This window comes from Schistocerca piceifrons, chromosome 6, assembly GCF_021461385.2.
Source record: "Schistocerca piceifrons isolate TAMUIC-IGC-003096 chromosome 6, iqSchPice1.1, whole genome shotgun sequence".
NCBI classification, from domain to species: domain Eukaryota; kingdom Metazoa; phylum Arthropoda; class Insecta; order Orthoptera; family Acrididae; genus Schistocerca; species Schistocerca piceifrons.
This window is the reverse complement of record NC_060143.1, coordinates 41,813,845-41,829,506: the sequence shown is the minus strand read 5'-3', so window position 1 is coordinate 41,829,506 and position 15,662 is coordinate 41,813,845. Positions and strand designations below refer to the sequence as shown.

General features: G+C 39.4%; 1 protein-coding gene across 1 annotated transcript in view; it reads right to left on the bottom strand.

Moving 5' to 3' along the window:
• LOC124803103 (long-chain fatty acid transport protein 1-like) overlaps positions 1 to 15,662 on the bottom strand; it is a 334,127-nt gene that overhangs the window by 41,041 nt on the left and 277,424 nt on the right. Inside the window, exons 6-8 of the mRNA XM_047264261.1 lie at positions 8,916 to 9,108; positions 8,621 to 8,764; positions 8,399 to 8,536 (exon numbers count right to left, since the gene is read on the bottom strand). Of these exons, the coding sequence (XP_047120217.1) occupies positions 8,399 to 8,536; positions 8,621 to 8,764; positions 8,916 to 9,108 (475 nt within the window). The remainder of the gene's footprint in view (positions 1 to 8,398; positions 8,537 to 8,620; positions 8,765 to 8,915; positions 9,109 to 15,662) is intronic.

Here is a 15,662-nt window from a genome sequence, read left to right as displayed (position 1 = left end):
ACAGTGCTAAATCTGGACTGTATGGAGGATGCTGTATGGTGGTGAGATTCAGTCTCTGAAATTCTGCTGTGGTGGCATATGGAGTGTGTGGTTTGGCATTGTCATGCAGCAGTAAAACATTTCCCTTTTCCTTTCAGACCCTTGTTAGCCGTTGTGTCAGAGATCGCACCGTTGAAATGTAACAACAATCTGAATTTATTGTTGTTCCATGATCAAGGAAACATTTTGCTTGTGGAACTCAGTGGTTGTTGTCACAGGATGTCCAACTCTTTGTTTGTCACACAGGTCAGATGCTGCCACCTCAACATCTTTAAACTTACTAACCCAACAACACACAGTACTCACTTCAACACAATCACCATAACCTGCTTTCATTCTCTGATGAATCTCCTATAGGGTGACACCTTCTGCCGTCAAGAATTCAATGACTGCACGTTGCTTAAATTGCATTGACCGACCGTCTGTGCAGGGTTCCATACTTTACACTGCTTTACACGGTAAAAACACAACCATTCAATGCTAAGGCTTCCCGCCAACTGTAGCTGTAGAGAAGAGGCTATGGAAGAAGCTAGTACCTGCTGCATACCAATGCTGCCAACTGTTGAAGAGTTATGAAGGTGGAGGCATTACTTTTCAGTGAACTCTTGTACTACTAAGTTACTCAGTTTGGTAATTGTTCTTGGTTTGAATTCTGGAATATTTACGAGGCCTGCTCAAAAAATTCTGGAACTTTGTCCACAAAATATTTCTGGGCTGTACCTTTTACTTATTGTACATTGTCTCCTTTGAAATATCCTCCTCCTCAATTGATATACTGCTCCCAACACCATTTACACTTCCAGAAACAGTCTTGGCACACCTCTTGCTAGATCGCACTAAGCACCAACTGTGAATTTTCTTTCATCTCTTCTATATTGCAAATCTTTATCCTTTCAATGGGGTTTTCAACTTTGGAAATAAAAAAAAGTCCTCAGGGGCCAGGTCTGGAGAGTATGGAGGATAAGGCAGCACAGTGATTTCGTTTTTGTGCAATAGTCACACAGCAACAGGGATGAATGTGCAGGTTTGTTATCATGATGCAAGAGTCATGAATTGTCTCGCCACATTTCAGGCTGTTTCCTTCTCACATTTTCTCGCAGGCATCACAACACGTCCCTCTAGTACCATCGGTCAGCAGTTTGCCCATGTGGCATGAATTCATGATGCACCAATCCTTCAAAGTCACAGAAAATTATCAGCATGGCTTTGCCATTTTATGTGACCTGACAAGCTTTTTTTGGTCTTTGAGAACCTTTCCCAACCTGTTGTGAAGATTTGACCTTGGTCTCAACATCCTTACCACAGACCCACATCTCATCACCAGTTAGGATTCTCTTAAGGAACACCTCTTCCTCAATTGTGCAACCCAAAAGCTCTTAACACATTGCAAGGCGAAGTCTTTCTTGTCCTGACTCGTGAGCCATGGGACGAACTAGTGGTAACATGATGCGTTGCAAAATGTCGTGTCAGGATTTCATGACATGATCAAATTGTAATAATAAATTCTTCTGGAATTTCTTGGGCAGTCAGTCTTAGATTAGCACATGCAATTTCGTTGATGTTCCTGACTTGAGTGTCATCAGCAGATATCAAAGGGCATCCTGAACAAGGTTCATATTCAACTTCCATCTGGCCATTTTGAAACTCCATGAACCATTCATAACACCAAGTATGGCTTAAGCACTCATTACCATAGGTTCTTACATCATTTGTTGTGTCTTTGTGAAGGTTTAATGCAAAATTTAATGCAGATGCGTTGCTCCTCTAAATCGTGCCATCTCAAAATTCGCAAACTGTGCAATACAATGTTCTACTCAATACGGCACTGAACAATAACTAACAGACATACAATAATGAAACTTTTGGCAGTTAAACATTAAACGCAGGCATGTGCAGGGATGCCAACCACATTTTGCTCCAACACACCAGCGGTGCGAAACTACAAATGTTTTGGGTTTTTTTGAACAGACCTCATACTTCATCTTCTTTGGTGAAGTAATTTCAGAAAACTGTGTTTAGTAACTCTGCTTTAGTGGTACTGCCATCAGTAACATCACCATTGTTATTGTGCAGTGGAGGTATTTGCTGCATCTTGCCAGTGGCGTACTTTACGTAAGGTCAGAATCTCTTTGGGTTTTCTGCCAGATTTTGAGACAGAGTTGCATTGAAGAAACTATTCAAACATCTTACATTGAAAGTTGCGCTACATTTTGAGCTTCTGTAAAACTTCACCAATCATGGGGATTTTACATTCTTTTAAATTTGGCATGCTTTTTTTATTGCTTCTGCAACAGTGTTCTGACGTTTTTTGTGTATCATGTGGGATCAGTACCACCTCCTATTAAGTTATTTGGTATATTTATTTTTCAAATGTCATCGATACTATTTTTTTGAATCCAAACCACATCTGTCCTCAGCTTACATGGACAGACTGGAAGGAGTGATGACTGTCTCTTAGGAAGGCACCAAGCTAATTTCTATCTACTTTTTTAAATTGATGTAGTTTGCATTTATTTATCGTCTCACTGCAACAACTTTGTGATGACTAATCCCTGCCTCCATCATGATACTTCCTATTTGCTTAGTATCATTTGTTGCTAAAAGGTCAAGTATGCTTTCACAACAATTCACACATCGAGTGGGCTGCTGAACTAATTGTTCAAAATAATTTTCTGAGAAAGCAGTCAGTATGATCTCGGATGACATTTTATGCTACCACTAACTTTAAACATGTACTTTCACCAACATATCAAGGGTAGACTGCAGTCACCACCAACTATAATTGTATGGTTGGGATACCTATTTGAAATGTGACTCAAGTTTTGTTTGAACTGTTCAGGAACTGTATCATCTGAGTTGCAGGGATTGGTAAAAGGAACCAATTATTAATTTATTTCAGTTGTTAACCATAACCTCTACCCATATTAGCCCACATGAACTGTCTACTTCAAATTCACTACAGGGTAAACTACTTCTGAAAGCAATAAAAATTCCACTGCCAACTGTATTTAATCTATCCTTTCTGAACATGGTGAGGGCCTTTGTAAAATTCTTGGTTGAACTTCTTTCCAGCTTCAGCAAGCTTTCCACACCTATAACCATTTGAGCTTCAGTGCTTTCTATTAGTGCTTGGAGCTCTGGTTCTTTCTAAACACAGCGATGACAATTTACAACTACAGTATCAATTGTTGCTAGATCTACCGTCATCCTCTGTTGGCCCTGCACCCTTTCAGACTGACACCCTTTCTGTAGTTTCCTGAGATTCTCTAACCTAAAAATTGCCCAGTCCCATCAACATAGAGCCCGTTACATGTGTAGCCATTTCTGTGTGTATGGACCCCTGACCCGGAAACTCAACATTCGTGGGTCGTCTACAAAGTAAGTTCCATTTCTATTTCTATCTGTGGCAGCGCTATGATCGCAGTTCTGGGCATGCGCGGCAGTTACTCTGACTCAAGGAGAAGACATGTATGTCATTTTCAGATTTCTGCTGCCCATGTGTGCTTTGTAGTACTTCTTTATAATGTCAGCTGTAATTGAAAATGCCGTGTGTGAAATCAGATCCGTGATTTGTTTTCTAAATGCAAAGAAAGTTAAATCAAATGAAATTCATTGACAAATCTGCAAGGTTTACGGACAAAATGCTATGAGTGATTCAACGGTTAGAACATGGGTCAGACTGTTCAATGAAGGACGTGATCAAGTGCACGATGAAGAAAGAAGTGGATGCCCATCTGTGGTTACTGATGAACTGGTTCACACAACTGAAGAGAAGATTAAGCACAGCCATAAGTTTACACTTAGTACCCTTGCTATGGAAGTTCTGCCAATCTCACGATTGCTAATTTGTGAAATTGTTACTGAAAAAATGAAATTTCAAAAAGTTTTCTCATGTTGGGTACCCAAAATTCTTACTGAACAACACAAAAACAACAGATGGGCACTGCACTTCAGTTTTTGACACACTACAATGAAGAAGGTGATGGTTTTCTTTCTCGGATAGTCATGGGGGATGAAACTTGGGTATTGCACAACACCCCTGAAACAAAACGCCAATCAATGGAATGGAGCCACACTTCATCCCCAATGAAGGTTAAGCCTGAGCAAATCTTGACACCTCGAAAAGTCATGTGCACCATTTTTTGGGACAGATAAGGCATTTGCTGATTGATTTCTTACCATGAGGCCAAACAATCAATGCACATGGTTACTGCGAGACCATTAAGAAATCCCGCCACAAAATACAGAACAAGCGCCGAGGATTACTATCAAAAGGTGTTGTTTTTTTCCACACAAGGAGAATGTGACCAAATGACACTTATGGGAATTTCACTGGGATGCATTTGATTATCCCCCATACAGCCCGGACCTTGCTCCTAGCAACTTTCATCTCTTCTTACACCTAAAATCTGTCCTTGGTGGACAACACTTCAATGATGATGACAAGCTGAAAGAACTTGTTACCACATGGTTGAATACACAGGTGGCAACCTTCTATGAAGAAGGCATAAAAAAACTTGTGCCACACTGTGACAAGTGCCTACAAAATTTTGGAAGCTTTGCAGAAAAGTAGTTTTAACAGGTGTAGATTTTTGTAGAATAAATATATATATATTTTCTGCACATGTTTGTTTTATATAACCAAACAGAACTTACTTTGTGGTCATAACTCATAAAATGGCACAAGTCAAGGCATCTGCAATCTAAATGGTTGCAAAACCACCTTAGCATCTGATTCAGACCCTCCACTTGGCTCTGTACCAGAGGATCACAGTTAGTTCTATCAATGATGCTAGAAATGGTGATCTCTACTTGTAATGAAGCAGTTGTGTTCTTTTCCCCTGTTATGTTTTCTTCCCACCAAAATTTTTATTTAATTTTTCTGCAAATATCTTTGAGATTATCATTTATACGACAAAGTGTACCATACTAGAAATCTTGAATGAGAACGCAGGGTTGGCCAACTTGACTTTATTATCCAGTACAATTCATTTAGTTAATTAGAAGCCATTGGTGTAATTAATTTACCTAAAACTGTGCCAATTGCAAGACACCTGCAATACAAAACTTCATTATCATTGTTCAGTCGTATACTTATATCCAGTTACTAACTTCTGGGTAGAGTAGAGGAAAAACATGGAAAAATAATTATAGCTAAATAATTATAGCTAATGCTCAAAATATGTTAGCAGGTTTTGCTTTCATTTAGTTTCGGAGTAATTAGCATTTATAGTCAAAACATTGATACTGAAATACACTTGTATCCAAAATTAAAACAACAAACAGCAGTTTCACTCTCCTGTGCCTAATTTACGATATAATCAAATAAACTGTCAACAGATAACCGTACGATTGTGTTCTGCACGGAATACTGCATTCTGGTCAAGGAAAAACTACGCCAGAGAGGATGTCAGGGCACCTATCAAACGGAATAGTGTTTGTCGGGTAGCCCCACATCCAGAAGCATTGTATACAGAGTAACAGACATTGCAGTATGGCACAGAGAATATGCCTACCAGACTCTGCCGTGCTGGACCATAGGAAGAATGGAAGCAGAACATTTACAAACTGACTTGGCCTGATGGCTTAATGTGAATCATTCTGTTATTTCTCAAATGCGACGACAGTTTATAGAAACTTAAACTGTAGCCTGAAGACTCGGGTAGGGCCGACCATGTGTGACATCAAAAGAGAGAACTGTTATTTGGCTGTAGGGGCACAATGGTACCGCCTTAGTACTGCACGACCTTGCAGCATCCACTGGATGTGTTACATCGAGGCAAACCATGTGCAAAAGGCTTCAGCAGTGTGCCCTTTACTGCTGTATGTGTACCTATGATGCGTCTTCACAGAAGGGAACGTTTAGAGCGGAGTCGTCAACATGCCACCTGGATGGTCAAACAGGGGGCCAATATGTTTTTCACAGGTGAGCCACGATTTGGTCTGGAGAGCAATTCTTGATGGATTCACATCTGGAGGGAATGTGGAACAGGGACCCAAACATTGTGGAAAGAGACCGATATTGAGAAGTACCTCTAATGGTGTGGGCAAGGACTGTGTTGACCACTCACAGAGCTCTTCAGGAAATTTTACGGGTGAATCAGCCAGGTTTAACTGCTGTCAGGTATCGTAATGAGATCTTTAGACCTCATGAGCTGTTGCTGTGAGTTGCTGTTGGCCCTGACTTTGTAATGATAGATGATAATGCTTGACCTCCTAGACCACAGTTGGCTGACATTTCCTAGGAAACAGAAGATACTGCACACATGGCATGGTCTGCTTGGTCTCCCTATTTGAATCCCACAGAGTATGTCTGAGATGTACTAGGGAGACTGGTTGCATCATGTCAGAATCCACCAACCACTCTCCAAGACTAGTGCGAATGTGTGTGCAAATCCGTTAAGTCGGAAAAAATGAAGAACCTTTATTGTCTACATTATGCATGTTCCAATTGTTTATGTTCTGTATTCTTTACATTGTTTCTAATTTATTGCCACCTGTTTATGCTGTTTTGTGGCAAAATACCTGCAACCTTGCATAGTTTCTGCTTGTTGATTTAATTTTGGACATCAGCATAAAATACCCTATTTTGGCAAATACGACAGCAGAATTTAATAGAAATTGTTGTTTTACCTAAAAGTCCACATTTAGAAGAATCTTCCCTTACTATTCATTTTCTCAGGAGCGTAAAACTTTAATTGTAATTAGTAAAAAGACAGCAACAACAACAGATGGAAGTAGTCTTATAAGAGAGAGGCACCTGGAAGCCATTTTAGTTAGTCTGTGGCAGGTTATGAAATGAACAATATCTGTATATAAAAATGTACTGCAGATGAATTAGCACAAATTACAACTCATACAATGTGCAAAGTTTCATCTAAATTTTGCATAAGAAGATCTTTCTATAATTCAGTGACCATTTCTCAGTGATTGAAAGTGAGCTTGCGATTAATCTTAAGAACTGTATCAAACTTCAATAATGCATTCTGAAAACTATGACAATAGTACCGAACATTGGACTGTGTTATTCCTAAATGCTATTTACTGTGCACTCCATTTTTTTTTCATTCTGATATGACTATGTATTTGGACAAACAGCGTAGTTAGGGAATGTGTTAATGATTTCCTTGCCTTGCATAAACTTTAGAGTCACCTTAGTTTAAGTTACTGCACTCAACAGTCTCTTTATAGGACACCAGTTAAGTTTAGTGTGTGATCAGCTTTTTACTGTGCATAAATTATAATCAATGAGACTCGATCTAGCGATAAACTATAGGTTATTCAACAACAAAGTGCAACTTAAGTATTTGGACTGAAAATCTGGTGTGGACCATATCATTTAAAATAGCCTAACATAGCGGGCGTGAGTCGTGCTTCGGTAGCTCAGTTGGTAGAGCACTTGCCCGCGAAAGGCAAAGGGCTCGAGCTCGAGTCTCGGTCGGGCACACAGTTTTAATCTGCCAGGAAGTTTCATATCAGCGCACACTCCGCTGCAGAGTGAAAATCTCATTCTGGTAGCCTAACATACTTTAGACAATCACTTTTTAGCTAGATCTGACATAGACACAGGTACCAAGGGCATGTTTGCACAGGTAAATACAGCTAAGCTTGCACAAGTAAATACAACTAAGCTTCTTGCTTTCATTTTGCAAGCAAGACCCGCAGTCTTGACAACTGTCTGTTTCAGAGCAGATGTCTTACAATCCAAAGTGACACACATTGTTAGTATCAATAAGAGCTACCACCTGCAGCTGGCTGCACCCTGTGCTCTTCATGCCATCTGGAAGCACCTTTCCACACCTGGAATGACTCCTCCTGGTATACACACAGAATGCACACTAGATTCCTTCCCCTCCCTGGCAGCAATATCCCTGAAGGGTCCACTAGGTCCATAATATTGGAGCTCCAACCACCAGTAATACAACCCTCTGTGAATGCCCAGAACTAACAGGCCATTAGGGTTCTTATGGAAGAGGGCAAGCGATTACATTTGGCTCTGGGTATTTCTCAGGCACTGACAGCATCCAAAACTTGTTCGTCATCCCCTCTAAATGATTCAAAACTGTCATGGTTACACTCATCCAGTACATAAAAAATGATGCTATGATACTGAGATTAGTGGCAAGAGGATTCTGTAATTTTCTTTTCTCTTTTTAATGTGTAACCTGACTTGTTCTGCACCCTCAAGGTTCTCTTTCTTGATGGAATCTACAGAATACAATGAATGAGTGACTGAATGAATTTGTTTCACTTTATTGTGTCTGAATGGAGAAATATTATCTGTCATTGTTCTTATAAGACTTTATTTCCACTCAAAGCTACTACTACTTTTTAAAAATGACAGTAAAACGATAATTACCTGTATTGAAAGCCTGGTCACCCATAGAAAACACATTTCTCAGTATCTTTTTCTCTGAAGCTTTTTTATCTGCATATCCATTAAATTTGCTTACAGCTTTCTTGGGATCAATTTTCCCAATACACAATCCTGGTTCCCCTGAAAATATTACATACTTCAGTAAGCAAGACGATTAGGTGTACAGGATTTCCAAGACAAGATTATTTAACAGTATCACTGTACCAGGATTACATCGAATGCAGAAACCATTAGCATCTCTAATAGGTTCTCCAGTTTCTTCATCAACTTTTATCAAAATAACAGGATAGACTGCAGTTGCATATCGAGGAACAAAGCCAACAGCACCAACTGTTCCATCTACGTTGACTGAAAAATCACAACAAAAAATGTGGTAAATTGGTAGGATAAATATAACAAACTTTTATGAAACTTTTAGCATTTAGATATATTCAAAGAGCCATGCATAGGTATAAACAATTCTTTATGAAACAGCAAATGAATTGCTAATAATATTCACCAATGTTTGAGTTCCCCTCTGTTGCACCATAAAATTCTCCAATCTTTTTAATTCCAAATCTCTTAGTGAATTCTCTCCATATCTGTGGGCGAAGACCATTTCCAAACATCAAGCGAACCTTGTGTTGAGTATCTTCAGGCTTCGGTGGTACAGACAATAGGTAACGACACATCTCCCCTATGTACTGAGCTACCTAAAAATTGTGAAATACAAAATGGAAAAAGAAGAATTGATTTATTGTATTTATGGAAACTAAATTTCTTGTTATAAAAAGATGCTTCATATTAATTTAAAATTTTTATAATTGCTTAAGTTTTGTTATTTTACAACTAGCTGCAATATTAACAGTCACTAAATCATTTAAAAATGACAAAGCAATTAAACAGCTTTTTCTCAGAGAGAAAACAGACATCGGCATTTACAAGGCCCTATTAATGTTAGGTTTATACTAATACTGCAATGAGTAAAAAAAATTTAAAAAGTTACTGAGAACTTGTGAAATTTAAAAAAAATCAATAAGATATGCAGAATGAATGTTCTATGAATTTCGAGTGTGTTATGAAAGGTATGCTTTTTGGCGTTTACATATGGGAAAGACTATGAACTTGTGATATTTGACTGATTTTTTTCTCTTGGTGGTAACTGTACACTGGTACTTTGGTAACAGTTAGTATTTGTAGCCCTCTGTCCATGATCTTCTAAGCTTCTTTTAGCAGGAAAGACAAACCAATCCCCCTCAGCAGCCGGGGACTGTGGTCATGTGTGTGTGAGTTGTGTCTAAGTGAGTGTGTGTGTATATGTTGTCTATTTTTTACCAAAGGCCTTGTTGGCCAAAAGCTCACTTTCTGACAGTCTTTTTGATGTGCCTATCTGTGACTCAGCATCTCCGCGATATGGTGAGTAGCAACTGTTGTTGTGGTCTTCAGTCCTGAGACTGGTTTGATGCAGCTCTCCATGCTATTCTATCCTGTGCAAGCTTCTTCATCTCCCAGTACCTACTGCAACCTACATCCTTCTGAATCTGCTTAGTGTATTCATCTCTTGGTCTCCCCCTACGATTTTTACCCTCCACGCTGCCCTCCAATACTAAATTGGTGATCCCTTGATGCCTCAGAACATGTCCTACCAACCGATCCCTTCTTCTGGTCAAGTTGTGCCACAAACTCCTCTTCTCCCCAATCCTATTCAGTACCTCCTCATTAGTTATGTGATCTACCCATCTAATCTTCAGCATTCTTCTGTAGCAGAGTAGCAACTATCCTTTTCATAATATTGTTATACCTATATGTATGTTGTTTTTAAGATGAGGATGTCAGTCCCAAAGGTATTTTAAAGCATCCTCCCAGGAAAGAATCCATGTATCACTTCCTGTTTGTATCTAGTGTAACTGCATGCTCGTATAATTTTTCAGGATGTTCGCGGATTTTGTATATGAGTTACCTGTAACTTAATGAAATTGGCCTGATCCCACTATCAAATGAGCACATTATAAAAATGATAACAAAAATACAAGCCTGGAAAATATAATAAATAGCATGATCAGTTTTTCATATAGCACATCTGTCCTGGAGTTTGGCATCTCTGATCACCATGCAATGCAGCTTCAGTTTCACTCAAATGATAGCACTCCCCTCACACCCACCCCAAACTGGCAAGAAAAGGAACAGTGTGTATGTAAAACATATGATGATAAATCAGTAGCCTTAAGAGCGCATTACAATTCACCTTGTAGTTCATCAAAAAATGTGTCGCTTATCATTTTACCAGTGATTTGTATTACTGCTTTGATGTGGCTACAAAAGTCAAAACTACAAATCATACAAATGAGACTATCTGATTAGGAGAAGTTACTTTATAATAATTTGGAACTGTAGAAGACAATAATCCCAAACTTAAAGCTGCCTTCAGCAGTTACAATGAGTGTGATAATAGTTTGTTAACTGAAACTGGAAGCAATTATAATAATAGTGAGCTCCAAAATGCAAGTAACTTGACTGCTGACATATGGGATGTAATTAGTTTTAGAGTAACAAGTGACAAATGTTATGGTGACCTTAACATTAAGCATACATGTACCTTCTTTCCACTGACAGCAGAGAAATAACCAGTTCACTAAAACAGTAACCTCTGCAGGAAGTGAAAACAAACATTAACATTTTAGGAATCTCTAAGAAGCATTGTGAACCTCTGTCTGCAGCAGTTGACAGTGTAATTTAAACTATTACCTTTCCAGAAAGACTGAAACTCAATTATTCCTAGCTTTTAAGAAAGGGGACAAACAGAAAAGAAAATTTATCAAATGAACTAAATTCGCTAAAAGTTTTAGGTCAATCTCTGTTTCTCTGGTCTTCTCTAACATATTGGGGAAGGTAATCTAAAATAGAATCATAACTTTTCTGGACAAAAGCAATTTAGTTCTGAGAAACAAACTGGTTTCTTACAAAATGAACCCACCAGGGTGGCAGCTGCTCAGTTTCTTGATGAAATGATAAGTGGCAGAGAAACAAAGAAACATGCAGCTGCATTTAAAAATGCTTTTGACTCTGTTAATGTTACTGTGCTATTAGATAAATTATTAGATGCTGTAATTACTTGTTAAAACATTTTACAGTTCCAAAAATAGTAATCATGTATACAAAATGCTTGTCCAGAAAGTAATGTTACCCTTCTATTCTGATGCTCCTATTGATCAGACTAAGATGTACTCATCCAGGCTCATTTGTGGAAGCTGTTGGCTCCTCAGTACAACCAATTTTAGTTCCCTCTGAGATCCTGGAGAGGCAGAATATGTCCCTATATTAACCTCTGTTTGGTTGCCTGGTTACAGCCACGATGGAGAGTTCACTTGAACAACAATATGCACTCAAATTCTGCATGGAACTTGGCAAGACCACAGTTGAAACATATCCAATGATCGAACAGGCATTTGGGAGTGAATGTTTGTCAAACCAACTGCTGTTTCAGTGGCACAATGCATTTTTGTAAAGCGGGATTAAGTCGATGATGAAACTCACTCTGAACAACCTACAATGTTGAAAGGTGAAGATTGTGTGACATGCAAACTTTTGATCAGAGGCCATAGAATGAGTGTTCATCTTACAGCTCAGACTCTGGATGTCCAAAACCATTGTCCATTAAACTGTAACTGAAGAGTATCAGATGAAGAAAGTGACTGCAAAACTAGTCCTGAAAATTTTTACCCATGACCTCGAGTCCAAACAATTGCTCATTTGTGAAGAACTTCTGGAATTATGCAGAAATGATACAACTTTTCTGGACAATGTTATTTTAATGAGTGGGTTGGCCGGGCACTATGGCAGATGGTGCAACAGGGTAGAACAAGGTCAGGATGCCTGTAATCTGCCACAAAGATTGAGGGTAGCAGTTGTGTGGTGAGATGGTGCCTGATAGAGGTGCTGACCCAACAAGATGGGAGATTGCACAAACCGCACCAAGTATAGGGCACTAATAGTCCTGGGTGAGCCTGATCAATGCATGTACTACCACACTGGAAGCCCCATGAAGACAAGGCAGATCATGACAGCAGAGTCTGCCCAGAGCAAAGACAGTCAGCAAGAAGCTTGTCCACACAACTGATGACTGTTGAACAGCTGCATGGCCCTGGATGGTCCAGGGTGGAAGGCAGCAGCAGATGGCGTAAGCCCAACAGGTGGCCCGCCTTGCTGGAGAGCACTAAGTCCACAGCAATGGATATGGCACAAACAGCAGTATCACAGCTAGCGGCAGCTACATCCAGAAAGAGAGACTTGTAGAACAATGGAGACTCATAAGTTGGTAGAAACAAAGATTGGAACCATCATAGGATCCTCCTTATAGCTGGTTGCAGCAGATGGAAATACCTCTAATTGAAAATAAGGAATATTTATACATGCTTGGGCCATTACTAGTTTTGTTATGGTATTGGTTTCTTCCACACTAGTCACAACAGAACCATGGACTGAGTGTGAAGCAACCAGGCCACCTGCACCATGGTGGCTCTGCCTGTCTGCTGTGTTGATACTTCTGCACCTCTGGTCACTGTGTTCGGTGACAGTGTGAAATAACCACCTTGGCATCACAACCATAGTACTTGCCACAGCAAGCACCCATGGTATAATTTGCTCGGCTGGCTCGACTTGAGCTATTTATCTGGTTCTTGTAGTAGCCAAGGAAGACTTTTCGGTTTCCCTCGGCTGTGTCAAGTGAGTTATATGCAGCACAACATGCCTCCCTTATTTAGAAAATCTACCCTGACTTTTGTTCTTGGTTTCTCTGCAACATCTCAACATACATTTACAAGTTGACAATTATATGCAATATACTTATCTTCCCTCTCACACTAGCTCACTTAAATTACAAGATTCATTGGCTATGTTCTTAAATCTAAACATCATCTTCCACGCCCATTCCACTGGACTCTCTGGCTTTCTTAAAGGAACTTGAGTCCACCAAATCATAACTTATTTACTAGTACAATGACATTATTAAATTCAGTCATCTTGACAAACTGAAAACATTCTACAATACACAAACTTGTATAAGCCTTTACATTTCACACTTCTCTTTGTTTCTCAAGTATTTCTCTATCCTATCCTTACTTACTAATCACCATTTGCTACAGGTTACTCAATCACCTACTCTCATTTTCACATACAGCAATGATTCTACTGAACTGCTACTTACAGCTAATAAAGTAGGATTACAAATGCTTCCTTCCCTGTCATTCCTTTAACAAGTCCTTCTTCAGCAGTTCGTTTCACTCAGTTGTTTCTGATATCCAGCACGTTTCTTCATTTATCAGGAGGTCTGTTAAAGAGTTCCCTTTCTGTTTTTCAGAACACATGTCCTTAAAACTATGCTTAGACAAAAACTGCATATGGTACTACCACTTTTAATATACTGGTTGGTAGTTCCATGGTTCCCCTTACTTTATTAATAATTGTAGACTGACTAGATCTTGCAATGCTATTCTTTCCTGTACTTTTTCCCATCAAAGCCAACTTCCTTTTATCACGTGAATTGAATCTTAATGATGCTATACACAATTTATTTGGCTCTATTTCCATTCTTGCAATAATGAATCATTTGCAACTTTCTCCTTCAGCCAAAAAAATGTCTTCCCAAGTTCAACTGTGTGCTCAAGAAAAACTACACGAAGTTTTTTTCTTACCTTCCGTACCAATAACACTGCAAGTGTCATCAACTTTATTCTGATCCTGAGGTACACATTCCTGAAATGATTCAGTCCCAGCCCTCCCTTCAGGGGCGGTGATGCCATCACCAACAGCAATGAATCAGCTTTCTTCGGAAATAAATGTGTCTATACTATTCCACTATCCTCAACATCTGTAACATAGCCAACACCATCAATAGCTCCCCCTGTGGATCCCTTGTAGTATCTACAATAAAATTACTATCTGCAGTGGCACTCTGCATGACACAAAAATCAATGGCATATGTGCTTCCCTGTACGCCTGTCTCAGGCTCCGTGGCCTGTAAACAACAATCATTATCACCCAATGGCGTAGACACTACTCCACCTACATCAACATCACCCATGTTGCTACTCACACTCTCAATACAGAACACTTCAATACAGAACATATTTACTTCATCTGGCACTACAGATACTTCAGACTCCACATGAAATGTGAGCTGCTAATTCTACACTACTCTCCTTTAACTTTCACAATGCCACTACTTTGCACATGAAGTAAACTCACACTAACTTCCATAACATTAGCACTCTCTTTTAATCTCTTAAGATTCTCATTACAATCAATTGTTAAATCCTTCCACCAATCACCTCACCTTTCCTCATTCCTCAAAATGTTTAGAGGTTTAACTACATCTGCGATAGCTGGATGTATTGTGGATGCAGAAAATCTAAATGTAGACCTGTTCCTTAAAATCCTAGAATTCTTTACTGCTGGAGGACCAATCACCACTTTCTTCCAACCAAGCATCCCATTCTTTCTGCCTCTGCACAGATTTTGCATGAGTAATTGGACTAAACCAATCCCATTTGCGTCCCCTCTCAACTTTTTCTTTCTCTGCTAAAGATGCTTGGTCTGCTTTCACAGCCTGTACTTGCTTAGACGTATCCACAATCCTTGCCAACAACTTGGCCCTTCTAGCTGTCAAGATCTGCAATATTTAATACAGGGCAGGCCACTGTGTTATTGAAACTGATATGGTTGACCCTCTAACAGTTACACGAAACAACAAGAGAACAAAGTAAAACAATCATGTAAATACTAACATATATAATGAGCAAAATACTTATTACAATGTAACATTCCACCTGAATGGCTACTCATGGCTACCACTACCACATACTTAACAAAGTGAGCCATACCCCTTGCTCAAACCAAAGTACATGCTTGTTCCAAATATCACAAACTGACATATAACCTCAGAACACCTCCTGCATTAATTTTCGTCGTATTATACATACAACTAGAGTCAAGACACCTGGCAAAACCAACCCATTGGTTTTCCGTGATCCTCGCAGTAATATTACTGCACTCACCATACTGCATGCTGATGAAACTGCAATCTTGTAGTAACTGAGCCACCGTCTCCAGGGACGGCAGCTGGCATACTTCCACAGTCACCAAAACGTAGAGGTGACTGACCCCTCTGACACCACTTATAATGACGAGGTTAGTTGGCCACTTTGGTGGTTGGTAGAACAGGTTAGATCAAAGTCAGGACACTGTTAAGCCACCATAAAGGGTGAGGGTA